General features: G+C 38.4%; 2 protein-coding genes and 1 non-coding gene across 4 annotated transcripts; 2 read left to right on the top strand and 1 right to left on the bottom strand.

Moving 5' to 3' along the window:
* Positions 1-7,524: 7,524 nt before the first annotated feature.
* Positions 7,525-13,584, top strand: LOC115422062 (uncharacterized). Its single transcript, XM_030138116.1, has 10 exons — positions 7,525-7,833; positions 8,407-8,697; positions 8,787-9,077; positions 10,547-10,657; positions 10,771-10,824; positions 11,149-11,184; positions 12,728-12,769; positions 12,862-12,894; positions 12,980-13,027; positions 13,428-13,584. Exons 1-10 carry the CDS (start codon positions 7,746-7,748, stop codon positions 13,493-13,495), a joined length of 1,062 nt encoding a protein of 353 aa, XP_029993976.1. The 5' UTR covers positions 7,525-7,745; the 3' UTR covers positions 13,496-13,584.
* Positions 13,585-13,597: 13 nt separating this feature from the next.
* fam114a1 (family with sequence similarity 114 member A1) lies at positions 13,598-24,892 on the bottom strand. 2 transcript variants are annotated; one of them, XM_030138030.1, is made up of 13 exons: positions 24,822-24,892; positions 23,799-24,092; positions 22,621-22,705; positions 22,265-22,488; positions 21,026-21,160; positions 20,712-20,864; positions 20,429-20,621; positions 19,223-19,308; positions 17,665-17,883; positions 17,400-17,539; positions 16,521-16,593; positions 15,912-15,965; positions 13,598-15,166 (listed from the first exon to the last, which is right to left on the bottom strand). In XM_030138030.1, exons 2-13 carry the CDS (start codon positions 24,084-24,086, stop codon positions 15,041-15,043), a joined length of 1,776 nt encoding a protein of 591 aa, XP_029993890.1. In that variant the 5' UTR covers positions 24,087-24,092; positions 24,822-24,892; the 3' UTR covers positions 13,598-15,040. The 2 variants fall into 2 exon arrangements, with proteins under 2 accessions (XP_029993890.1, XP_029993901.1); XM_030138041.1 differs by having other exon boundaries at positions 20,468-20,621.
* A 962-nt stretch (positions 24,893-25,854) lies between these two features.
* trnap-agg (transfer RNA proline (anticodon AGG)) lies at positions 25,855-25,926 on the top strand. Its single transcript has one exon. It is a non-coding gene; the product is annotated as a tRNA-Pro (tRNA).
* The last annotated feature ends 544 nt before the right edge of the window (positions 25,927-26,470 follow it).

The following is a 26,470-nucleotide window of genomic DNA, read 5'->3' as shown; positions in this document are numbered from 1 at the left end:
ACTCGTAACGTTAATCTTTTTGAGAAACATCATAATTTCTCCATAAAGAGTCATAAAGCTGCACAGTAGCTTCATCGCTGGAGAGCCAGACGACGCCTTACTGCTGACACAGCACTAAATCACCATGCTCCCACCCTCCTCCTCCTCCTCCTCCTCCTCCTCCTCCTCCTCCTCCTCCTCCTCCTCCTCCTCCTGCTCCTCCTCTTGGTTTTAATGGAAAAACATGCTCACCACTCATACCTCATTTCCCACCATTTCTATCCTATTTGTCTCTCCAGTAACTTGTTTTACCATCTAGCCGCTCACCATTCAGAATACCTTCAACCCACTCAATAGAGCATTAAATGGAAAAGCTTTAGCACTTTTTATTTAAGCATGCAGTACTTTACAATAGAGGTGGCTTTGACAATGCAAAGAATCCGTACATTTTTCATAACATAACATCTCTGATACTGGTAATGTTCAGCAGTTATTCATCATAAGCTTTTCAATGTACTGACATCTTTTCCTTTCCATTTATTTGTTTTATTTGATATTATGTTATCTGTCACAACATTCAGACTCTTGCGTTTGAGTGATTCACAAATGTTGTATCTTATTGACTCACTGTTTTTTCATTAACGCTGCATCAGAACAAGCATCAGTCCATACTCCCTATTCCTGGTTCAATACAGGAGTGGCTGCTACCATCAAGCATGCACACAAGAAATACACAATAAAGCCTCTGAGACTTTTCATCACAAACACATCTAAACATAAGTTACTTCAATGTTAAGGCCATTTATTCCTGAAAAAAAAAAAAAAAAAACTTGGCTGCACATCTTTAACTTGGCTGCCCTGCTGTTGAGTTGGAAATATGATGAAATGAAGAAAAAATAACTGGAAAAAAAAAGAATAACTGAGTTTGACTACCACAGTCACTACAGTCTTATACAGTCAAAAAATTACTTTTTTCACACATTGATGGAACATCCATTTCACAGAATTAAGTCCCATATGGTCCCAGAGCCGGAAAGGACAGGACTTTGGCTCTCTGTGTACTACTGAAGGTTATTTACCTGTTTGTTTCAAAAAGTAGCAGATCATCTCCATATTTTGTAATTATATTTGACAGTCGAACTTGCACTTTTGCTGCTTAAATAGACCAAAGACATGGCTCAAAATGATGTAACTGTTTGAATAATTTAAGATCCATTTCTGATATTTCATATCCACAGTGTTTTCTGTATATAACAGTGGCTTTATTATGCTACAAATGCAAAACAGAGCACAGTTTAGAGTAATGAGCATCTTCTCTTTTGTGGAGGAGACTTTGAGCATATGTACAGATGTATTCTGGGAAAGGAGGCAGGTCTAATGAAACTGTATTGTGTGTTAGCAGCAGCTGCAGCAAAGTATAGCAAAGTAACAGTATAGATGTGAAGTGAGTTTTATAAATGCAGAGTGAGGATAGTTACACCACAGTGGTTGATAGGGTGAGCTCATGCAATAAGAAATGAGTACAATAATGATCCTGAGCTTAAGTTGACTGAAAACAAATGAACATCATATGTCATGTCAAGATTCCTCAGCAAATTTGTTCTGTAGTACATCTTGTCATCAATGAAGGAATGATCAGTATATAAACCAAACAGGATGACCAGAGGTTTCCTTGTTCTTGAGTTTCATTTACCCAAAAACACTTTTCTTAGTCCATTTCTCAAAGAAGAGTTACAAATAAATGCAGCTGATGAAAGGTAACTTCAAATTCTTGACAGTTTAATCTATTTGGTTTCATCATTGAGTCAAAAACAGATCCAAGGTTTTAAGTTTAAGCATCACAAGGAGGGAAAGATTAAATATACACCTTCTAATGCCTGAAATACAACTATAACCTGCTGCTTCCCACCTGCTTTTAAATATCCTCTCTGCTACCTAAATCCCTAATCTCATCATGCTGTTACCTTCAATCTCCACCCTCCCTGCATTAGATTCTGCAGTGATGCAGAGGTTCCTAAAATAGCCAACATACAGCATCTCTCAGGTGATTTCTCGCTGAGGTGACACCGCAGACTGTCAAACTGTCTGACGAGATGTACAGTTAATGTTCATCATCTTCAGCAAATTATTGGGTCTTGAAGAAAAGTTAAGTGCTGATAAAGACACCCTGTTTCTCACACTGTTACTCATGACTACACTTCCTCAGTCAGTTACAGTCAGCATTTGTACCGCACTGTTGTGTTCATCATTAGATTCTCGCTGCTGCGTTAAAAGTGATAGATGTGTACATTTAGCAGTGTGTGACAGATGCTTCAGACGGTGCTTTCAGACATACTGAACAAATGACTTTTTAGATTGATTCAGATGATTAAAAGAGTCCAAAGGTGTTCAGACTTCAACATGGATATTTGCAATAAACAAAGTTACAGTAAACTTCAAAAGTTCGCCCAATAGTCCCAGCAGGCTGAGCTCATTATAGCAATAAAACTTTCAGGAAAAACATTCAACATAATGATATTTTTGTATGCCTCGTTTGCAGAGCTGCACCACAGTAAAGGCCACGATCATTAAAATCAAAAGATCAGCCTTGGGAGAATGAAGATGCTCCAGCGATTTCATATCAATCTGCTGCTGATTTTAATATTTCTTGTGGACATTTTGCCCAATAAAACTTTCTCATGATCTATACTGCTCTTATAAAGTATCTGTCACTTAAATCTGTAGGTGCAGCCAGGAGGCAGTTTGCTTATCTTAGCATAAAGCCTGAGAGCAGAGGAAAACTATCAGAGTGATAGTGTATTTCACAGAATGTCTTTTTAATTACAGCAATAAAAATCCAGTCATTAGTTTTTACAGCACTTTGTTTAGGAGCAGAGTATTAGTATCAGACACTATTTAATGACGGTGGTGGTGGTGGTGGTGACATGTGAAAGATCAGGGTGTCACAAAAGTCTTTCCTGTGGTCATCATCAAGGTTAAATTTACTGGCATAATATGTTGGCTGGTATGAACAAACACACACCAGCCGTGGCAACTGAACTGATATCCTCCCATCTAGATATCGCAGCAGGAAGAAGATCCATAAAACAGGGGTAAAAGAGCATTTAAATACATTAATTTCCTTCTTCACTGGACACCTTGAGCTGGATTCTGATGCTTCCACCCAATCAACTCTACTTTAGATTTATTAGATTTCTAGCAAGCTGTCAGGTTGAAAGTGAACCGCAGCAGATTCCCAGCAGTTTACTAATCACACACACATCAGTGGAGAAGAGCAGACCATACCTGCGGTTTTCAGACCAGGTTTCAAGGCAGCTGGAGGATCCTGGGGGAGATTCCTGCTGGTCCCCTGCAAAATGTTAAATATTCAGTTCCACTTAAGTTGATAAAAAATGATTTTGATCAAGCGTTTCATTCCCTTGGTAGTCTCCTAATCCACAGATATTGCATGATGGGAATCATGCAGCTGTGAGATAATGAACTAAGCTTTAAATATAGATGCAGGTTAAACTGCATTTTGTTCTCTGTTTTACAAAGCTCCCATTACACCTACTGACATTCAGCACTGATTAAAATAAGGTATTGTCTTAGTGGACTGTGGTCTAATACCGTCAGTTTCTACCACAAGATGTCCAAATGCAATGAAGATGAAGACAGTAGTAGTAGAAGATTTGTATGTGTCCTGTGTTGTTTGTGTAGTGCTGGCAGTTGGTCATTTGTTGATGCTAACTCCATTTCAGATGTGACAATACCTAGTGTTGTGCACTGTTACCACCGTGGTGGAGCAAATGAAAGGCTCCACAGTAGGTATGAGTGAGTATAGAGATTTTCAAGGTAAAATTAACCAGAGACACAGCATAGAAATCTGTGTACTGGCAATGTACAAGGTTCAGATACAGTTGATTCAAAAATACTCTCTCTTTGTTAAAACTACATACTCTATGTGATTGAAGAAACACATTCACAATTAATATATTACAAGAATCAAACAGTTTATATTGACTATGAAGGGACTCTAGAGGAATAACCTGGATTTCTGCAATGTATGCATTTTTCGTGGTTTCCAGAAAAGGAACCCTCTATTAATAAAATACATTTTAATAGATTCCCCAGCTCTAATGCTAGTTCTGTTGTATACCTGTGGTCCTGATACAGTCCAATAGGACAGAGACCATTTACAATCAGTGGACAAAGGAACCAGAACATCATCCACTGGTGTCTGAACTCCTGTAGTTTGTGATTTGGTCACTGCTATGTTGTTTTTTCTGGAGCCGGAAGTGACCATATTTGGATAAAAGGGCTATAGAGGTGAGCTAATGCTAAGTGCTAACCCACTGACAGTAAAATGAGGAATTTCATTTTGCATTGCATAACAAAGTAATTCCACTGTTTTATAAATGGAGCCTATTAACCACAATGACAGTGGAGCTGCCTGTCAAGACAAAAAAAAAAAATCATTTTATGAAAACACAATACCTTATAAAGAGACACTTGGTAGGCGAATGAGCTGTCATGCAGACCTGTCAGTGAAAGCCCAACACTGCAGAAATCAGAGCCTTCTATCTGACCTGAGCTCTTATTAACAGTCTAAATGTTGCAGTATTTTTTGTTCAGTGTAAGTGTATGGGAGTCAGGGCTTTGTGGATTACATTTTTATAACACTTCTGCACTGGCTTCATGAAGGAGAAATGGAACTTACCCCTTGATGACAAAAGCAGAATAAATACATAGCTCCTATAGGGCTATTAATGGTCAAAAACTCAAGCTTTGGATGGGGAAACTGTCTCTTGTTTGAGCCAGTGTTTGTTTTGTCTGTTCTGGGATATCATTGCTGGTTCTAACTCATATATTCCTGAGACCCAGCAATGCATTTTTGTCCTCTGCAGGGGACAAGAGTTTCACAGCTTTACTAAAAAAAAAAAAAGTCCACTGCAAAGAATATATATATATTAAAAATTTAAATCTGTGGCATCATACTGTTTCCAATCAAGGCACTTATTTAATGTAAAAAAAAGCCAAAACTTTTACTTTCTTGGATCTCAGGAGGATATAGCTGGTGACAGTAGTGCACCTCAGTAACATCCATAAAACAGAAAAAAGGAGAACAGTCCACTGAAATCTATTGTAGAAACACAGTGATGTACAGTAAATGACTCATTAAGTAAATCATTAGAGTTCTCATTTTTGTGTGATACACCATAATGAAAACTCAAAAATTATAAATTATCACAGAGTTATTTATTAATACCCCTAATTGCAGGAAGGACTGGAGGGTATATTTTTCCTTTCTGAAGGACAACTCAACAGCATTGACACTTGCTGATATATGCCCAGGCACAGACAAATATGTGTTTTATATTCTGCATTCTGCTAACATTCATTCACTCTGCTGTAAATGCATTTTAGCCATGCACTTGAAATATCTGGGAATGTGTCAAGTAGCTTTGATTGGACATAGAAGGATAGAATTTTTTTTGTCTTTTTTTTTTTTTTTTTTGGCAGCTTCCATTCCGTTCTATAAGCTGCCGACTGAGCCCTGAGAGAGGCAAGCCGCTGTGGAGTGGAGATAAGGTTCCACCTGCAAGCCATGCTCATCAGTGTGTTTTGGTGTGTTTGTCTGACTCTCTGTGTGTGTTTGTGTGTCTGCCCCCACCCCAGTCCTGCCAAGATAAGTGGTTCTCAGGCATCCAACCATAAAATCTGAGCTACACTAAACTCCCAACAGAGATCAAGTCCAGTGGTACAAAGGAAAAAATCATATTTTTTAGAATAGTGTAGAATAAAAAAAATGACCTCTCTAGCAGTAACACAAACCTCTTTCAGCTTCTATTGTAGACAGTCTGTGGCTTCTACTGTGTAGAAATGCTAATTCAAGAAGTGTCAGCAGCTCTGAGATCAGGCTATAGGAGGGTTAGATTGTATCGAGTTTCTCTCCTTGGTTTTTCCTTCAGCAACTGAAACAGTGAGTATGTATGCTGTTTTCCCCATTTAAAAATCATTTTATGAAACCATTATGTTTTGTCTGTCTTTACCTTCCAATAAATTAGGAATGCCTTGAGAAAAGTTTTTCAAATGTGGCACAAATATTCTGTTAATGCTTTGTGGAAATGCACTCACACTGCCATGTAACAGTTAGCTTTCATTTCATATCAATTACTTGACAGTAGAAACTCATGTAGGAAAACATTCTAGAGGAAAAACATGAAACAGTTCTGTTTCTCAACCCCCATGGTACATAATGTGATGGGTTGTAGTGAGGATGTAACGTGTCATCAGTGTGTTTCTGGGGTTATAACTGGAAATCCATCCATGTATTTTCTTCCAAATTTTCCATAATTCACCAGGTATGTGTTGCAGTGGTGTCTCAAAAATAAAATACAACTTTCTGATTTTGTGCAGGTTGGGGGGAATAAGCTGTCCTCTTGTAGCTCTGGTTTCCAGTGCAGCATAGCAGAGAAGTACTGTAGCTCTGATGCTGTGTGAGGATGTTGAAATGGAATTAAATATTAGCTTTCATTCATTCATTTTCCAAACCACTTTATCCTCAAGAGGGTAGCAGGGAAGTTGGAGTCTGTCCCAGCAACCAGTGGGTTTAAGGAAAAGGATACCCTGGACATGTTGCCATCACAAGGCTAGCATCTAGAGAGGAACACAGCTGCAAGTTAGAAGGACCAAATAACCTACTAAGATGTATGTTTTTGAATGGTGGGAGGGAAGAGGAGCGCCTGGAAAGAACCCATGGAGTGAACATGCCGGCTCTGGGACCAAACCCAAGGCCTTGCTGTGAAAAGCGGCTGCACCATCATGCCACCCATTTTAGTTTTGAGTTACTGCCAGTGTGTTTTGTTGCTTCTACTCAAGGTTGAACTGATCAGAAATTCTTGGCCAAAGGTCAACTTTGCTACGACTTCACAAAACTAACATTTGCTAAAGAATTCCTACACTTAAATGTCAGAGAATTACATACAAATATATAAATGTAAAAAATGTTGACATTTAAGATCCAAAAGGTCAAAAGTAGGTTGTACTTTATCATTATAATGTCCTTTAAAAACAGTTCTTTGCTATTATTGAACACCGTACTCCATATAGCATGGTTTTTACTGGAAATAATTTACTGCAATCACACATCAATATAGTGAAAAGTTCCATTTGATAATAAAATACACTTAATGTATATTTAATAACATCCCTCAGTCTTCAATACATATATTATATGACAGAAATCAACATAAACTATAACTTGATAAGTTAGTTAAGGCTTATAGTGAACCCACAAAGCAGTACTCATTGTTTCACACAGATTAAAACCATATTTCTCTCTTTTTAGACCAAACAGTATACAAAACTTGCCCCATAGTCACATCATTCATTTTACCCACAGCCATTTTTACAAACCCACACCCAAGAAGACGCATAACATATCTACTTACATTCTGTGGATAGAAGCGCTCTTGAGTTTTTACACGCTTCCATTTCTCACACTTTCTGAGAAAATGACAGGAAGTGTAATAGGAAGTCAAATGTTAAGCTGTTGCCTATTGTGTACACGTGTCATGTTGCATAGTTACTTGCCTCTGTGTCATTTTCTGTAATTTGTGAGAGCTTTGAAAGCTGTGGGCAGAGGGCTTGTGTACGCCTGTTTGAACCCATGTCTTTGTGTAAAACTGAAGAAGGAAGCTGATACCACGAGTTACAAGTCATGCCTAAGCTGGCGTGAAGGAGAGTGTGGATGCGTTGGTGCGAATCTACAGTGTGTTGCAACCATGACAAGAGCAGCACTGACCAAACTTGTCATGTTTGTGATCCTCGCCTTTATCATCTGCCTTCCAGAATTCTTCAGCTTACATCGAGGTGGGTCTGCTTCAAATGGAGCTTTATCTACCATGTGTCTATGTGCACATGTTTCACTATCAGTACAGGCCTCAAGAGCCAAGAAATGATTGCTTTGGCTCCATTTTTTTAATTTACCTTGTCTTTTAAAACAGATCTTTAAAAGCTGTAAACTTGATTTTGTTGAGCCGTTTTGTCCTGTTTCTTCCTCTTCACATAGACTCACTCTCAATCAACCTGTTTCTTTATTCTAACTCTCTGAGCTAAAAAATTCTCTCGAATAACTCTATACACATGACTGGCAGCATCTTTGAAAGTGTTTCCATTTTGTGTTGCTTTGAAAAGCTTGTTCTGTTTTTTGAGAGGAATGTGCTTTAGCCTTGATACTTGTGCATGTGCTTGCCTTCAGTGGTTATATGTTTTCCTCTCTGTCAGTCTCATGCTGTTTCACTTTATGTAGATGATATCAACTAGAGGCAACAGCTTCCATTTTGGGATGTTGCTCTGATCTCTTGAGAGCATCTTCAGGTTTTTTTTTTTAACCTTCCATCTGCACCTGCTGAGAAATCGCTGCGAATTTTCTGTTTGTTTCAGTATCAAAGGTTAACTTCCACTGTCTTCCATACCGAGCCTGTGAGCGAGAAGAGCAGGCGAAGAAAGGGGAGCATCTGAACTCTGGGGAAGACTGGAGGAAAAATAAATGTGACCCTTTGGAGACTTCAGGGAGTAAAGAATGGCAGCAGGTCTGCACAAAAGGGAATCACGGCAACATGACAGGGTTGGTGTCACAATCCTGGAAAGGCAGGAATGATCCAGAAGTGAGCTGCTTTATTTGCGAAACAGACATGAACATGAAAGAAGTAAATAAAAACAGCTCATCATCAGGTATCAAGTTTTTGTGTTTTTGTGGAAGAACATAAATAAACCCATTTATTTTCTGTTAATTCATCCATCATTAAACCATTTATCCACAGCTCAACATATGAACCTTGAGGTGTCTGTGGATCTTCAGTTCAGAGATGCAGAGTCAATGAATCTCACCTTATATGGCCGCTATAATCACAGCTCCCTGCACCTCCACCCACCTGAGGAAGAGGAAGAGCAGGAAGATGATGAAGGGCACAAGGATGCTTTCTTCTATTGCCCTCCTTTGCTGCCCACTGCGCAGTCAGCCAATCACAACTGCTGCCTCCTTTGGCTCGCCAATCAAACAGTTTTGACTGTAACAGCAAAGGAAAAGCTGCCATGGAAACGCACTCCGAAAGGTCGGTGTCAAGATGAGAGAAAGATGGTGCTGTTTACTGTGAGTGTGGTCAGTGTGGGGAGGAGAGGAGGAGAGGAGAGGAGAGGAGAGGAGAGGAGAGGAGAGGAGAGGAGAGGAGAGGAGAGGAGAGGAGAGGAGAGGAGAGGAGAGGAGAGGAGAGGAGAGGAGAGGAGAGGAGAGGAGAGGAGAGGAGAGGAGACAATAAAACACTAGGAGATAGTTCAATCCATTTTCATTTGAGTTGAAACTCAATCAATTTCATTCAATCCTCTGCTCTACCTCAGTAACCACCTCAGTATTTTTTTTCAATAGAAACAATGTCTTCTTTTCCTTTTAAGCTTCATGACTCCACTTGTCTTTCTCGCTCTGTTCTGTATTATCTATCAGACTTTCCAAGGCTTACAGTACATCTTAATACATTGTATCTCTAAAGTTGTATTGATTTTGGTCTTCTGTCTTTCTGTTTGGCTCTCCAGCACTCCTCCATGTTTAAAGCATATTTTCCAGTACTACGCTCAAAGCTGGAGATCCATCTCACATTTTCCGTAACCCCACCACCACCACCCTTCCGTAGTATTTTCTTTGTTTTCTTCAACACCTCTGCCTCTTTTTCCACTTTTTCTCATTTGGATTTCCAAATGGGTTCGTTTTTCCTGTTTAGCGGCTAATTGCATCTGGACTAATCTTCCTGCTAAATAATTAACAGTGAGCCCGGCTGCCTTTCAGAATTCATGTCACGCCTCATGGTAAACAAAACATTTTAGACTCATTCATTATTAGAATGAATAAAAACAAATCAATACTTTTCACACAACTGATTATTATTATTATTACACATGCCACACATTAGCAAAGGAAAATAAATTAAAGACTTAACTCTCTCTTTAACCCTCAAAGACCCAAACAGGTGCTGGCAACCAGAAGCATCATCTGATCTAAAAGGTTTAATACCTGTTTAATACCTGTTCAACCCCAAATCCTATCAATATGTGTAAATAATAGAGGTAAAATGCAGTTTCTCAGCTTTTCATTGTCATCACACATGACCCATTTGGACATGAACGTGGAAACATTGTCATCTTTTGCAACTTTGATTTACGAAGTAAAACCCATGTGTTTGATAAACGGTGGCTGTAGACGCTTGTTTTTACATTCAGTTATTGATACCTTTGCGGAAAAAGTAGCTTTTTCTATAACCCTCAACTTTATTCTGATGAATTGATGAACAAATACATGATCAGAAAATTAAATAAAGGAAAATACCAGATTTTCACTGAAAAATGCAAAATAGTATAATTGTAAATTGTATAATATCGTGATAAATAGCGATAAATCAGTTAGGTTAAAGGAAAGGTTAAACAGTTAAACAGGGCTGCAACAAAAGTAGCACTGGGTGTTTATGGGTTAAAGACATTGATTTGTTTTGGGTTATAAAATCTGTTAGTATCGTAATCTCTTTCTAACCTACAGATGAGTGGAGGTGTACATTCAGAGTGCTTTGGTTGGTTCTGGTGTGTGTGGTGTTTCTGACCATAGCTGCAACTGTGTTTGGACAAATCTACCACAGGAAATGTCCCTGCAGTAAGATGCACACATACACAGGATGCACACACTTGTACAATACATGCACATGCTGTATGTACACTCTGATTATTCCTTTAACGATATCTGACAAGGTCTCTTTTCTTTGTCAGGAAAGCCAAAGATTCACCCTGTTCGTTACAACCTCGCTAGACAGCAGTTAAATGGTAATGTAAAACTGTCTGTGATTTGTGGTTTATGACGTTGATATTCTCGATTATTTTCCCATTTTGTTTTCAATTCCTGTGGTCAAAATATAATCCCCAGTAACAACATCAGTGTGTAGAATTGTACTGATCTAAAATTCTTATGACTGAACCCTCTTTGCATCGTATTTCAATGAAACTGTCTAGAAAAATAACCTGGGTTTCAACCTGTGTCCATGTTTTGGCTGTTTTTCTGTTTGCTCATCTTTCCTAAATTTATGAATTACTGACATTTGAGATAATGAGGATGTCTGATGTATTGCTGTTTTATTCTGTTAAAAATAGATGGAGAGAAGGGCTCTGAGACCACAACCCCTAAAGGTAAATTGTAAATTATTCAATGTGTAAACCAGGGGTGTCCAACATGCGGCCTGTGGGCCAAAACTGGCCTGCCAAAGGTTCCAATCTGGCCTGTGAGATGAATTTGCAAAATGCCAAAATTACAGTGAAGATATTAACAGTCACTTGTTGTGGTTCAGGGGCCACATACAGACCAAAATTATCTCAAGTAAAAAAAAAAAAAATAGCATAATAACCTATAAATAATGCCTCCAAATTTTCTTCTGGTTTAATGTGAATAAAATAATTTTACATTATGTCTATAAATAATGACAACTCCAAAATTTTTTCTTTGTTTTAGTGCAAAAAAAAAAAAAAATTATAAAATTTGCTATTATGCTATTATTTTACTAGTCCAGCTGCTTGAGGTTAAATTGGGCTGAATGTGGCCCCTTAAAGAAAATGAGTTTGACATCCTTGGTGTAAACTTATAAACTTACTGCGAAGAAAAGATTTATTCACTCAACTGGATTTAGTCAAGCTATCATTCTATCAGTTCTATCAGTATAACGCCTCTTTGACTAAAACAGGAACATTAATTTCACCGTTTATAAGTTTGATGGTTTTGTAAATTTATCTTCAAGAAAAAGAGGGTTTTGTTCAACATCCAGCACATTTTGTTAAGGATTATTCATGCCAAAAAACCTATTACTGTAAGACTGCTGATAATGGGGAAATTGTGATGGTCAAATCACTCTGTTAGAGCATCTCCAGATCTTGTTGTTCATTCCCATTGTAAAGTGGTTAATACCTACCAAAAGTATCTAAAGAACAACTACATCTCAACCAAACGAGCATCTGTGGGAGCAGAACATTATCACCACCTGTCTAATATTGTGTAGGTTCAACTTTTTTTCCACAAAAACAGCTCTGACTCAAGGCCTAGACTTCACTAGACCTCTGAAGGTGTGCTGTGCTGTCTGGACCAAGACGTCAGCAGCAGATTCCTGAAGTCTTGGAAGTAGAGAGGTGGACCTTCATTGATCATATTTATTTATCCATCACCTCCCACAGATAATAAATTGTCTTGAGATTGGGATGTCCTTCCTTAGTCCATTTGTATTCGGTACTAACCACTGCAGACCAGGAACAGCCAACAAGAGCTGCATTTGTGGAGATACTCTGACCCAGTCATCACTGTTACAATATGGACCTGGCCAAAGTCACTCAGTTCCTTATGTTGCTCATTTTGGTGCTTCCAACACATCAGCTTTGAGGACTAAATGTTCACCTGTTACCTAATAAATCCAACCCAGTGAAAGGGACCATTTGAATGTAATAATGTTATTACCACATCTCCTGTCTGTGGTCAGAATGTTACTGATCCATGTGTGCAATTGTTCAGACGTCAGTGAGGATTGAATTATCACATCTCATGCAATTCTGGTTGAGTAACACTAGTGCAAAATGTCATCTTGCTAATTGAAACAAATCATTTTGAGTGAATAGCCATGATTTCCAGTGGCTATTGTAACAGATGTATGTGACATGATTCAAGTTGATAAAAACTTTTTTTTTTCTTCAGTGCTGATAAACCCTGTCACCTGTGGGGCTCGACCCTGGTCAGGTTAGTTTCCATTTACATAAACCCACTTCAAGAAAAAATTATTTAAATAATTTCTTCCAAGTCATTTACAACTTTTTTCTCCAAACGGACAGTGCTGTCAGCCATTGAAGAAGTTGACCCTCCAGGTAGAAAAACACACAAGTATAAAATATTTTGAAAACTACATCAGACCCCTTGTCTGAGTTAACAGTCATCATCTGTATTTTTCAGGTGACACTGAGACGTTGCTGGAGGAAAACACTGATTATTGCCATAACGGTAATTTACTCAGTATTTTTATATACTCTCTGTACAACAAGGGTTTTTAGTTAACAATAGTTCATACAGACAGTTTTGGTTTTATATATATATATATATATATATATATATATATATATATATATATATATATATATATATATATATATAACTAAAATAGCCAGCATGTGTGGGTTATGTTTGATTTTGTTAGCACAAACATAATTGCAATTTTTCTATCAGTTTCATATGATACAGTCTACTGGTCTACAATTTAATTTATACTCAATATTCAGTGTTCATATGGTAATCAGCATAGTGTAGGGCCTGAATCAATACACTGATCCTGTTACCATGTATAACTGAAGCTGAAAATGAAGACCCTGATGTGTTTCAGTTCATTCTGTGATCCTCCTTTTAGCTAATCTGCATCATCGCTGTCCTGCCTCCTGCTCCTCCTCCTCCGACATAGAAGAGCAGACCTGGTGAGGATACAGATGGACTTATTCTATACTGACATAAAATAAAGATGACTGCTCAGCCTACAGGCCACTTTGATGTGTGAAAATAAAATGATGTGAGACACACGAGGATGGTTAAGCTTGTTTATTTTTAATAACTCAGTCTTGGGGCATTGTACTAGAGGACGGTCTGAATGCATTATTAACATATCCAAAGTTAAATGAATGAAATGGCTGCAAAACATTTCCAGCCCACATTATAAATCATTTTATATTCCAAGGCAGAAGCATGGTTGATGAACGGCCTCATCCCATCTGGCTGAGGGGAGGCAAAACATTATGACAGGCTTGACTAATATTTTATTTGCTTAATAGCTTTCCTGCCTATGCCAGTGTAAAGGAGAAGAAGCAGAAGAAGAAGTAAAGAAGGGGAAGAGAGTATCTTTCCAAGATATAAATATAAGCCTAGAGGCTAAGAGCCAATTTAATAAGGGATAGTTAAAATGAAGTGGCACTGTGAGCATCGGAGGACAGTCTGAAATCCACAGGTGCTCAAAAAAAGTCCAAGAAGACATGAAAAATGAGAATGTGGAAAATAACTGAGACATCAACCTTGGGGGGGGGGGGGGGGGGGGGGGGTTTAAATCTAGATCCTAGCAAATGAGTTCAGAGTCAGTATTCATTAAGACCAGATGAAAAATCCCTACACTTCCAGATACTGTCCTCTTCAGGATCTTCAAACAAGAGTCCCACATCCCACAAATGTTTTTATGTGTAGCAGCAACAATATATTAGTGAACCACATCTCCGCTTTACATAAGCCCAGTCAGAGAGCAACAAAATTTAAAGCTTTTTCTCTCAAATCAAAATGTACAGAGGCAAAATATAAGGTAGTGTTTCTTCATATAGTTTAAAAAAAAAAAAAAAAAAAAAAAAATCATTTTGTATAATTACTAATACTGGCATTTCATCTAATCAAGATTAAAACAGCAGAATTCAGCACAACATACATTTCACTAGTGTTTCCTGGTGCCAAGTCTTTCTTTCAGTCCATAAGGAGTGCAAAGACAACTTAAGATACATTAATGAAGCAGCCCTTCAACACAATCAGTAAGTTTTGGTTCAGATTTTGGAGACAGTAATATCACTGTCAAGCAAAATGAGTCTGTTTTGATATATTCTATTTAAATAAAAGAGTATATCTTGTTTGCAGCTATGGCACTTTTCTATAGATAGATATAAGCACTTAGTTTGACATAATTGCTTTCTCTTACTTTACTGTACAATAATAGATACATCAAGACAAGCAGGTGTGTGTGTGTGTGTGTGTGTGTGTGTGTGTGTGTGTGTGTGTGTGTGTGTGTGTGTGTGTGTGTGCATTTCTTACATTAAGGCGATCCGTTTACAATTACTTGGGGGGGACTCCCCTTTTGGGATAGAATTCACGTAAACCATTACATTTGAGGAGTAAAGTTAGGCAAAGATTAGGTTTAGGCACCTTGTAGTTATGATTAAGATTAGGTAAACTCTCTCTGGAATTAATGGAATGGAAACACAACAATGTATGTATGTGTTAGTGTTGTGTCTGTGTTTGTGGTTCTGTTGTGGTGTGGCAGTGCTGACTCTGAATGTGGGAGATCTGCAGGACGGGCAGCAGCAGCTGGAATGCATTCTGGATGTAGTTTGTACTGTTGGAGCCCTGTAGAAAAGAGAATCATACATCATCACCATTACTAGTAATAGTAGTATTATTACTGATATCCAGTATGGACTTAATTGATTATTAATTGCCCAGCTTCAGTCCAAGAGCAGAACCTTAGATGAAATCACCGCTCACATTATCTACAATTGAATGTAGTTTAAATCCTTAAGAAATCCATTGCCATTACTAAGAACCATCCAATTCAACTAGAGAGAATATTAGTCAAGGGCAGCCCTATTAGCCAAAATACGATAAACAAAAACATATGTAAATGTAAAGCTTTTGTGTTCACCCACATCACTTCACATGTATACAGTGTGTATCAAACTGTATTAACAGACAATGGTGATGTTCTTTTGTTTTATTTACGTAAACTGTAGTTACAGCCTACTTACGCCAACAGAAACTAATCCTAAATGTCCCATTAACGCTGTCTATGTTAAAGCCCTGCTGACAGAATGGAAACACCACCATAAATAAAATCAAATTCTATGTGAATCATTGTAATCTCAAAGTCTAACAGAGGGAATCCACTATAACTCAAGAATAATTCTGAACGTGACTTTTCTTTGACTAATCATACATTTTGGTCTCAGTGTGACACTTACAGAAGAAATATGATCAATTATCACATCAGCTTGTGCACAATTAAGAGTCCTGAATGATGTTTATAATAGATCAAACAGTGAATTTAACCATAAGAATTCTCTGAAAAGGAAAAGAAGAAAAGCAACAGTCTCACCTCTAGCAGCACACTATCTACCAGTGGGTTCAACTCCTCTGCTTTCTTCTGGCTCTGAATTAAACAGTGAGAGAGAGAAAAGAAAAGAGACATGAGAAGGAGCAGAAATAATACAGAGTAAGTTTATTCATAATAGCCAGAATGTCCACTGTGTTTCTTTAGAATCACAGGTTTGGTAGAAGCACGACAAAGCTGGTAATAAAAGCCCAAAAACAACAACAGATTCAGTCTACCAATTAGTGTGAACAGGCCTCCATTGTCCAATCCACTTTTAAAGACACACAGATGAATCACACTGTTGTCCTTCATTACTACAAACAATGTGGGTGTTTTCTTACACAAACCGAGTGTTGAAGAACAAAGGATGCAGTACACTGTACTGATTGTAAAGCCAGTGAGGCAGAAGTATGATATTGGGCTGAAAGAACAATGTAAGTCAAGATGTATTTATTAACGGGTACAAATGTTAGAAAAGGTAACTTCAGCATATGGATACTGAATTCATCTCACTGGCTTAAAACACAATTGCTAATCTTGGTTAGAAACAACAAAAATACCATATAATACCAAGATTACTTATTTAAATCTACACTTTACAACTACACCTACCCCAACAAGAAGCAGTGTATCAGAGAATTTCCTGGCCAAACAGTCCACCTCCTTACACATGGCACATGTTAACCTGCAACAGAAAAGCACGTTTAGCAAATCTTACTTATTTCACATTAGTGTAGTCTCACACAGCCAGACTTATCTCACTGGGCCAGCAATGTAGGTAGGTCTGACACCCTCCATTACTGTTGTGGAATAGGGGTAAAACTTATCTGGATTGTGTATCAGTGTGGTTCTGCAGGGTCGCTGTGACAGCGCCTTTGCAAAATCAGCCAGGAGAAAAGGAGGAGAGAAGCTGTTCTGGAAGAATGTGCGCATGAGGAAACATGTAGTGGTATTAAAATGACTAAATCCTTACAAAAGGAAGAAAGGCACATCAAAGGTTGTCTTGTCTTTGTTAGATTTGTATAGTTGAAGCTTGGAGGTTAACGTTCTTTCATTCATTCATGCATTTTGTAATCTACTTTATCCTTGAGAGGGTCGCAGGAGTGCTAGAGCCAATCTCGGTAAATAATGGGTAAGGGCGGGGTACATTCTGGACATGTTGCCAGTTTGTCACAGGGCTGACATACAGAGACAAACAACCATTCACTCTCACATTCACACCCACCGGTGATTTAGATTGACCAGTTAACCTACTACAGTATATGTCTTTAGATGATGGGAGGAAGCTGGAGTACCCAGACAGAACCCACACAGATGCCCTCGTACTGGCCCACAAAGAGAAGGGGACTTTCAGAGCGATAATGCACAGATGAGAGGAAGGAGAATGTCAATCCTGTCACCACACGACAGAGAGATTCACTGATTTTTCTGTAAGATTACATCCAGTGAACCAGACGAACACTGATGCGCTCATCCCACTTGCAGACACACCTGGTGAGGACGTGTGCCTGGTCCCTGGCTGGCTTCTCTTGGTCTTGGCCGTGGAGAATGAGCTCTGCCACCTTGTGGAGCTGCTCGATACTGCGAGCAGTCACTTCAGCCAGACTGCCAATGGATGACATGTAGACAGACTAGAGACACAGACAGACACACATGAAATAACTATATCAAATTAAAGATGGTGACAGCAGGAGGAAAGAGAAGCAGAATAACAAATGTAAAAAAAAAGTCCCTCTTGCTGTTGAGTTGACTTCACCTCAACAGATCTGGGGTCGTTCTCTTTCTCCTTCTTTTCCTCCTCTACTTGTTTTGCCTCCTCGCTCTTCTCCTCCACCTGCTCCTCCTGTCCGTCTTTCTCTTCATCATCTCCACACGAGGCCTCTCCTCCTGGCGGGTCCTGCGTTTCCCTGCCAACTGTCTCCGTAGTGACAGGCTGTTCCACCTCGCACACCCAATCATGGGCTCTCATCCGAGCCTAGAGATGCATAATTACCACCCATCAGCTCTGCATGTTGAGAGATCACCATCCTGATGTGTGCAAATTAGATGCATATACATGATTATATGCTAATGTGGGCCCTATATGTTAGAATTTCATTATGCAGAATGACTTCAAAGGGTGATAAGTTTTATATATTACTAATAAGACTGTATAAGAAACATAGGGTGTGTGTGTGTGTGTGTGTGTGTGTGTGTGTGTGTGTGTGTGTGAGTGAGAGAGAGTGTCTGAGTGTATTTCTGTCTTTATGTCGACCACAGTTCTGAATAATGCAAGAGTGTTGGTATAATTCACCACAGGGGTAGACATCATAGATCCCATCCATAATGATATTAATGTAGAGTTAGGACTCTGGATTAAGAAACGTTTATACTTAGAATATGTGACTTTTTAAATGACTCCTTTCCCACATTAGCACAGCATCCAACAGAGGAAACAGTTTATAAAACTAACAACTAATTTGGAGTAAATAATGTATCCTAATAACTATAGCATATTCTAAAAAATCATAGAAGAGAAAAACTAAATAATCTTGATTAATGTGGATGAAGTAATTCATTAATGTTATTCATTTTACTTTTTAACTTCGGGTTACTACTGTATGATTAAAAGTTTAACAAATGTCTCTGCAGGTAGGGGGGCTTAAATACATAACTGAAAGCTGTAATTACCGATCACTGATCAGACTCGGACATGACTCTACTGTTTTCCACCATGTCTCAACTCAGAAATTTGGAAAAAAGGACTTGCTTTTCTATAACAACATGAAATGGCTCAAAGTTCACCTGTAGTTATATTCAGTGTTTTGATTTGCACCAATAGGAGAGAGGTGTGCATTGTCTGGTGTTTTTTCCCCCCTTTTGCACATTTGTACTAGCAACCTACAACTAGCAACAGATTTTAGCTTCAGTTTATGAAGCTTGATAAATTAATTATCAATCTTGAGCTTGATCCCTGACCTCTGGCCACTAAAATCAATCAATTTACCCTCGAGTCAAGGTGAAAGTCAGTGTCACATTTATGATTTATATGTACAGATATGAGGTGACAGGGACTTTGAGCTTCAGCACCCAAAATCTTTTTGATTTACTCTTTATCCAAGTGAATATTTCTGACAAATTTTTCTGCATTTCAGTCCATTTCTGAGATAAAGATGGACAGACTGTTTGGAAACCTTTTCTTCTATCTGTTTTCTAACTGCACATGTGCATCATAGCAGGTTGGGGTTATATCTGCTTTTCTAATTAATGAAAGTTAAGAGCAAAGGAAGGTCTAAAACAACAACCAACTCAATAAAACTCAGTGTATGTGTCACCTTGTTGAGTTTGTCAGGCGTGGCAGCAACATGAAGCTCAAACAGTAGCTCAGTGAGAACACTTACAAACTCCGCACCGTCAGAAGCTGTAAAAAAAACACAAACACACAGAGAACACATAACACACACATCATGTCAGTACAATCGTGCTTACACGGCATATGCTGAAGTTGTACATGTATAAAATGAGAGCAGATTGTTCACCACATGCCATTAATGCTTTAATTTCCCCTGTGCTGAGGCCACAGTGACAACAAGTTTTGTTTGCCTACAGCTATAAGCAGTCATTTATTTCACAGCCGGCTTTTGTTTTCATGCCAATCTAATTCATACTCATGCATCTAAATCATAGAACATTTACAGCACTCATGCAGATCTAATGAGAAGATCTTGATCTGATAAACACTGTTGATTTTGTTGTGGATCTGTGGTGTAATGTGTCAGCGGCCCCTGAGAACCAAAACCGGATCAGACACCATACAGGATCACCTGTCCATGTAAGGGACAGCAGACTGTTTGAACTCTGCACTGCTCTGACACCGCCTGAGGGTACCTGTCACATATGATGAGTTTAGGTTCAGCTTTAATATTAGAAATGGCAAGTGGCTGATGTAAGACATAAGATATAATAAAATACAAATCTTTAAATGTCAAGGAATCCCCTCGACACAGAGCTTCACTTTGGTAGAACATCTTCTACTTCTTTAAGAGACACTCAGACAATCAGGAGAAAAAAATCCACTGAAACACTGGCTCCTGGAGAATTCAAGAGGTTTTTTTTTTTTTTCCAGCGCTTTTGTTAAAACAGGAAATATTTATTTTATGAGCAAGACATCACTGTCATTCACAGACTCTCGACACAACAGGAGAATCATGCTCAGAAAGACTGCTTCAAATAGTTGAAACATCTGCTGATTCATCCTTAAAAAAAATAAATGCAGAGTTGCTTTTCTGGTCTGTACTGTGATAATGATACAGATACAGAGTCAGATAGTTAAACCACCGAAGGTCAGCAAAAACATGACTTCACCTGGTTTAAGTTTGTTAATTAGAAATGTGACCTGACTTGGAAAAAGGAAAGTCATTCCAAAGAATCACATAGCTCTTCCACATGAAAAATGGGAGATAAGGACATTAAGGTGAACTGATCCTGGGTCAGTGCTCAGGGGCCGCCTCTACCTCCTGCAGGTCTGGTCGCTCACTCACATAAGGGGGTAGAACAGTGTAATTGGGAACTTAGATCACCATTATCCTTCGCCTGTTCTCCTTCTCCTTCTCCTTCTCTCTCCTCCTCTCCCTCCTCCTCCTCCCGCCTGATGAAGATGTCCTTTATGAAAATCAGCTCCTTCTTGACCTCCTCCTGCTCTGTTTCAGCCAGAGTCGAGAGGAACGCCTGGACCTAAGAGCAGAGACAGAAATGTGACATGTACTGAATTTTAAGGATGAGGTTTCCGCAAAGTGTTCAGTATTCCTCATGATTGTGCCTTACTTTGGCCTCACTCTCATTGGACAGGATCTCCAGGGCCTCGAGGTGCGACAAGCCCTGGTAGTCGTCAAACAGAATACCGTAGTGAGCTGTGGGAGCGCTGATTGGCTGGTTGCTCAGACGTGCCCGCTCCTTCTCTTTGGCTTCCTTCAACATCTGACAAATGACAAAAGAACCTCAGTGAGACAGATGTCAGTTTAGAGAAATTACAGAACGGGGTTTTATGCTGGAACACACTGAATAATTCCACCCACGCACAAACACAAAGGACAAGGTTTACATTATTTATCCGATGGAATGAAATTGGTTTTGCATGCCTGACTCAGTGACGCTGTTTTTTGCATCAGGGTCTTGGTTTTTTTGAAACCCGGGTCACTCTCAGCAAGAACAGTCATGGTCTTTTTTCCAATAAACTCCAAGGCATCCAGACCTCCACTGATAACGGACTTTCCCTAAAAGAGACCGACACAGAGTGAAAAGAGGAAGGAAAGATTACCAAAAGGACTATACAATCTATGGAAGCTCATTCTTAAAAATCTGAACAAAACAATAACACATTCAGTAGGAGGTGCAATTATTTAACCAATAAAGACCCAGTGCTACTTTTGTGGCAGTCCCCAAGTGAATTTTTCTCTGTATTTAACCTTTACTGATTTATCACCAATTATTATATTATCCTCTGTATTTTGCATTTTCATCAGTGAAAATCAGGTATTTTCCTATATTTAATGTACTGATCACATAGATGTTCTTTAAAAACTCAGATTAAAGTTGAGGTTTATCATACCAAAGAACAGAGAAAACTGAAGAAAAAGTGACTTTTTCAGCAAATAAATCAATAATTGAACATAAACCAAGTGTGTCCATCCACTGTGATTTATGAAACTCCATGGCTTTTACTGGTGAATCAATGTCGTAGAAGATGATGATGTTTCTATGTTCACTGCGGAGCCTCTACACTGGAAAAAATCTAAATCTTACCAAGTGTATTTTTCTCATTTCTAGTCAAAATATCTCATCATACTTAAAATCAGACATAATCGCCTAAAGAGTAACTTTTCAGTGAGATATAAGAACTTAGTTTTAGACAATAGGTCTTGAAAATCTTATTTCACGAAATCTTACCAAGATAATTTTCACTTGTTCCACTGGCAGATTTTTTTGCTTGAATTAAGCAATAAAATCTGCCAATGGAACAACTGAAAATTATCACAGAAAATGTCTTTTCATTTTTTATATATTGGATCATGAATGGAATAATTTATCAAGCCATTTTATATTTCTTTATATATTTTTCAATATGGCAGGTTTGGTCCTCTACACACCCCCCCCCCCAAAAAAAAAAAAAAAAAATCAATGTGGAGAGCATCAAAACTAGCAAAATTACTTTTACAAGATTTAATAGCTGTAGTTTGTCTTGAATAACCTACAAAACCAGGTAGAAATGTACAGAACCAAATGCGTTTGTATTGGAAATTGCTGTATTGTCTCCAGTGACTCCAGCGGTTTTACGACATAATGATCAGTGGACCGTTTTCCTGTGTGTGTGTACTCACAGTGTTCTGCACAGCATGAGTGATCGTGGAAAAGACGCCCCTGCTCGAAGCTGAGGAGCCTGTAGAAGACTCCACAGAGCTGGAGGGGGAAGTCTCTCCACTTTCTCCTCCTCCATCCTTCTTCTCTGCTCCCTCTTCATCTTCCCGTGCTTCCTCTCCCACTGAGGTTCTGTGGAGTCGCAGAGCCTCCCCCGCTTTCACCTTAACTGAGCTCAGACTGTGACCTGAACCCAGAGACACACAAAGATTAAAAAGATGTACAGTGATAGCAGGGAGCATGTAGACGGGGGACAAAGAAAGAGAAAATGAAACAGGACACGTTGGATGGAGAGCAGAAAGGAGACGCGACAACATACCCACTGTGGAGGTGGCACTGCTCAGAATAGACTTTCCCCAGGAGCTCCAGCCTCCCCAGCCTTTATCTTTCTCCTGGATTGACTTCTGCTCAGACAAACAAACATGCAATTTACTTTACATTACTGCAATAAAATACACTTTGGTATCTCCTATCTACACAAAATTAGTACTAGCCTCTAGGGTTTTGATGCAATTGTCTGGTCTGTAAAACTTCTAGTAAGTGATAGTTTTCTAAGCTGCATCTTAATTTTCTAACAATAGAAATAATTCCATTATTGATACAACAGGCATAGACATATTTAACTGATATTCATTTATCACCAATAAAATAGCCTGCAGAATGTATGAGCTTAATACACAGAACAGAAATGCCAAATATTTCTTTTAAAGGAGTGATATTTTGCTTATTTAAATGAAATCTTACATTTTACAACATTTCCCTGTGGTCTACATTAACTGTAAATGCTATGCTTGGGTCTGAATTCTTCATTAATTCAACTCCACAGGTCCATCTTCAACCCTATTTCTGAGTAATGACACCAGAAAGGTTGTTTTGAGCGCTGACCCTTTAAATGCAAATGAGCCACTCCACACCCCGCTCCCTCCAGGTTGTTGGCTGTGCTGCTCTGTCCTGTTCAACCGACAACTTAACATTTTAGGTAATCGGCTCGAAGTTTGGACATATTTTCAGTTTTCACTCCAAATGCTGCTGCTGATAAACAATTATGTTGTACTCGGAGAAATGTTCATTGGAAGTCTTGACCTTATATGTGCAAATGTCACGATATAACTAATTATAAAATACAACAAATTAAGCATGGAATTAAAACGGGTTGTAGAAATCCACTCGATTTTTGCCAAAATGAATATAAAGATAGCTTTGCTGCTCCTGGAGGGTTCAAATTCAATTTTTTTTAACTATTAGAGTCGAAATACACAAATAAATGTACCAAAGACTAATAAAAGTGGGTTTAGCTAAATATGACCCCTTTAAACAGTCTTTTCTGAAACTGCAAAGTCTTTATTTTAAATGCTCGTGTAATAAAATTAATATTAAAAAGAATCAATAAGGATATCAGAACCTATTGACAGTGATATTACCCTAAAAAATACAGACCTATTTGTTGTTGCATGACATGAAAAAGTAGTCAAAAGTCGACAAAATAAGACCACAAACCTCTGCATCTTCTTCTGCAGCTTCTGGTTCTGGCTCCAGATTCACCGGTTGGTCACATTCAGCCATGTGACCTTCAGCGATGGGCTCCAGTTCGTCAGGTGCATCAGTTGTGGTGATGGTCTCCTTTGTGGCCGTGTCCTCTGTGGCCGTGTCGTCAGTGGACTGTTGCAGGTCAGGACTGTCTGAAAGGGAGTCTGGCAGGACATCTTGTGGGGAAGTGGGGTCAGGATGGGTGAGTTGAGTGGATGGGATGCTGGGGTCTGCATTGGAGGGAGCAGCCAGGGACATGGTGATCTGGAAGAGAAAATATTTGGTAAGGATGTAATAATAAAAGAAATCCACATGCATGACACAACTGCAAAAAGACACCGTGGGACTGTGATTTTCATTTTTCAGAGTAAGTTTGGTTTGTGTACTGAATATAATTATTCCCACAAATATCAAAACTTCGCCCAAACACTTGATATAACATTCAACATAGTTCACACTTGATGGTTTAACATCGCCATCTATCGGTCATTTGGTGAATTCATACCTGCCGTCTCTCTTTTCATGCTTTCACAACAATCTGCAAAACAACTTACAACATACAATAATTTGGCATAAGTTCTAGTTTAAAGAAAGAAAAACAATACTACAAATCTTATACTTCATATGTAAACTGTTGTGGTTAAAAGAGTCTGAGTTGTGGATCCCAAACATTAATATAAACCTTTTCCTCTGGTGTCTAAGCTTCCTCTGCAACATTTAATATCATTTTCTCACATCACTGCAAGATGACAACGCACAGCATTTTCTAACAGACAGTAAACAAAGACCACTGTTCCATATCCAGTCGCATCATGTCACAATTAGGCTATTATTCCCAGGACTGGGGTCTTTTTTTGACGCCTAACACATTCATGACTGAAGCGGGTAGAGTTAAACTTTGTTTCTGCTGTTTGCATCCTTCGATTAGCTGAGGCAGAGCTAGTTTTCAATGTCAGACAGTTTTGTTTTTAAGAAAGTGACAGTGCAGCTCACCCGTGTGTTTGGTGCCAGCGGCTCCTCTTCCGCCCCGCCACGTCGGCAGGCCGGTGAACTGACAGCATCGAAGAGCGCCGAACGACAAGATGACTTTGCCATAGTACTTCCTGTTTTGCGTCAGGCATACACGTTGACAATTTATGCCAGCACCCTCCACATTTTCACCACTATCCCTTGCTTTATGGTGCTTAAATTCAGTAAGCAATTAAAAAAAAAAAAAAAATGAAATGAAGTGGAAAAATTTTATATATGAGTAATTAAAAAATAAAAAAGGCTGCCGAAATGTCATGTCATAGATTTATTAACTTGATATATGCCAAAGGTAAGACAAAAGATATTTCATTGCTGCTCAGTATGTGTTAGCAATTTCTGCTAACAACTTACACATTTCCACTTCCCCTCGCTTGAATGTGATTAAATTAAAAAATTTGAATTAATAAAAAAATTAATTCCCTACGAAGGTTTCGAATTTTTGTGAGCTTACATGTAGATACATTTTAAAACAAATATTACTGTATTTATTTCGAACATGCAAAGAAATAAAATATAACAAAACAAAGCAAAATAAGACAAAAACAAAATAACATTTAAATGTACAGAATCGATCTTAAAGTGCGCGTCTGAATGTGTATAGTTGAAAAGGAGTAGGACGAAGTATCAACTGTAAAATATACTGTAAAATATAATGTTTTAACGTTAATGAAGGATTTTAGAAAATATCTAATTTAGCTTTATCCTCTTCCTCTCCATAGAGGTACATTGTAAAAAAAAAAAAAAAAAAATCTTTTGACAGATTTTTTTCCATGAGGCTCAGAAGCGAAAATGTAAGTGCACCGAAGTGAACTATCTCGCCGTCCATGATATTTGTGTTTAAAGATAATATAAATGTGGTTTGTCCTCGTATCGGTTGTAGAAGAAAAGAAATGACACGAGAATCGAATTATATATAATAGTAACATATAAATCAATAAAATAATTTATGGAAACTCTACATATTTGTTAAGGAATGCCATTTTCAAGTTATCGCGGTGGCTCGTTGGTCTAGGGGTATGATTCTCGCTTAGGGTGCGAGAGGTCCCGGGTTCAAATCCCGGACGAGCCCTCTTTTTGTCTTAAATTTGCTGAGACATTGTTCCTCATTTGCATTCATTTTGAAGGGAACAAATTACTATGGTCATATAATGCACACATAAGACTGTAAGAAGTCATCTTAGCTGAGTGTATTTACATAGCATGGGAGGGATTTGTTTATTGAAAATGCATTTTTAAAATCCTTCATGTGTTGAAGACCTACCCTGTGTTCCCTTGTACTGTACTGTACTGCACCGTGTATTCTTTAAAGTCAAAACTTAAGACAGTCACTATAATATTTGGCTTGATGGAATCTGGTCACAAAAGAAATAGGCAAATTATGTATATTCCACTGAAAAAAATCCCTACTTGTGGATTTGTGGTTTTTAATGTGAAAAATGCTTAAAATCATTCAAAAATTACACATCTTCCAATGTTTACAGCATGCGTCTGAGCTTCTTTTAAGCCATGAGGAAAGACTGTATAGTTCATATTGAAGCAGAAATCAGTATTCTAATAATAATGTACCTGTATACTCGTGACTCTCCAGGACTAAGCACTTGGGCTAATGCATG

This window comes from Sphaeramia orbicularis, chromosome 1, assembly GCF_902148855.1.
Source record: "Sphaeramia orbicularis chromosome 1, fSphaOr1.1, whole genome shotgun sequence".
NCBI classification, from domain to species: domain Eukaryota; kingdom Metazoa; phylum Chordata; class Actinopteri; order Kurtiformes; family Apogonidae; genus Sphaeramia; species Sphaeramia orbicularis.
The sequence above is the reverse complement of the archived record's forward strand: the minus strand, read 5'-3'. Positions and strand labels throughout refer to the sequence as shown.

What these genes read in the sequence shown, in the direction of transcription:
- LOC115422062 (XM_030138116.1), top strand. Translation starts at nt 7,746, where the DNA reads ATGACAAGAGCAGCACTGACCAAACTTGTCATGTTTGTGATCCTCGCC. An exon ending in ATTCTTCAGCTTACATCGAG is followed by an intron (nt 7,834 to 8,406) that starts GTGGGTCTGCTT and finishes TGTTTGTTTCAG; the next exon opens with TATCAAAGGTTAACTTCCAC. An exon ending in TAAAAACAGCTCATCATCAG is followed by an intron (nt 8,698 to 8,786) that starts GTATCAAGTTTT and finishes ATTTATCCACAG; the next exon opens with CTCAACATATGAACCTTGAG.
- fam114a1 (XM_030138030.1), bottom strand. Translation starts at nt 24,086, where the DNA reads ATGTCCCTGGCTGCTCCCTCCAATGCAGACCCCAGCATCCCATCCACT. An exon ending in CGCCTGACAAACTCAACAAG is followed by an intron (nt 17,884 to 19,222) that starts GTGACACATACA and finishes ATGCATCTCTAG; the next exon opens with GCTCGGATGAGAGCCCATGA. An exon ending in CAGGCACACGTCCTCACCAG is followed by an intron (nt 16,594 to 17,399) that starts GTGTGTCTGCAA and finishes TTTCTGTTGCAG; the next exon opens with GTTAACATGTGCCATGTGTA.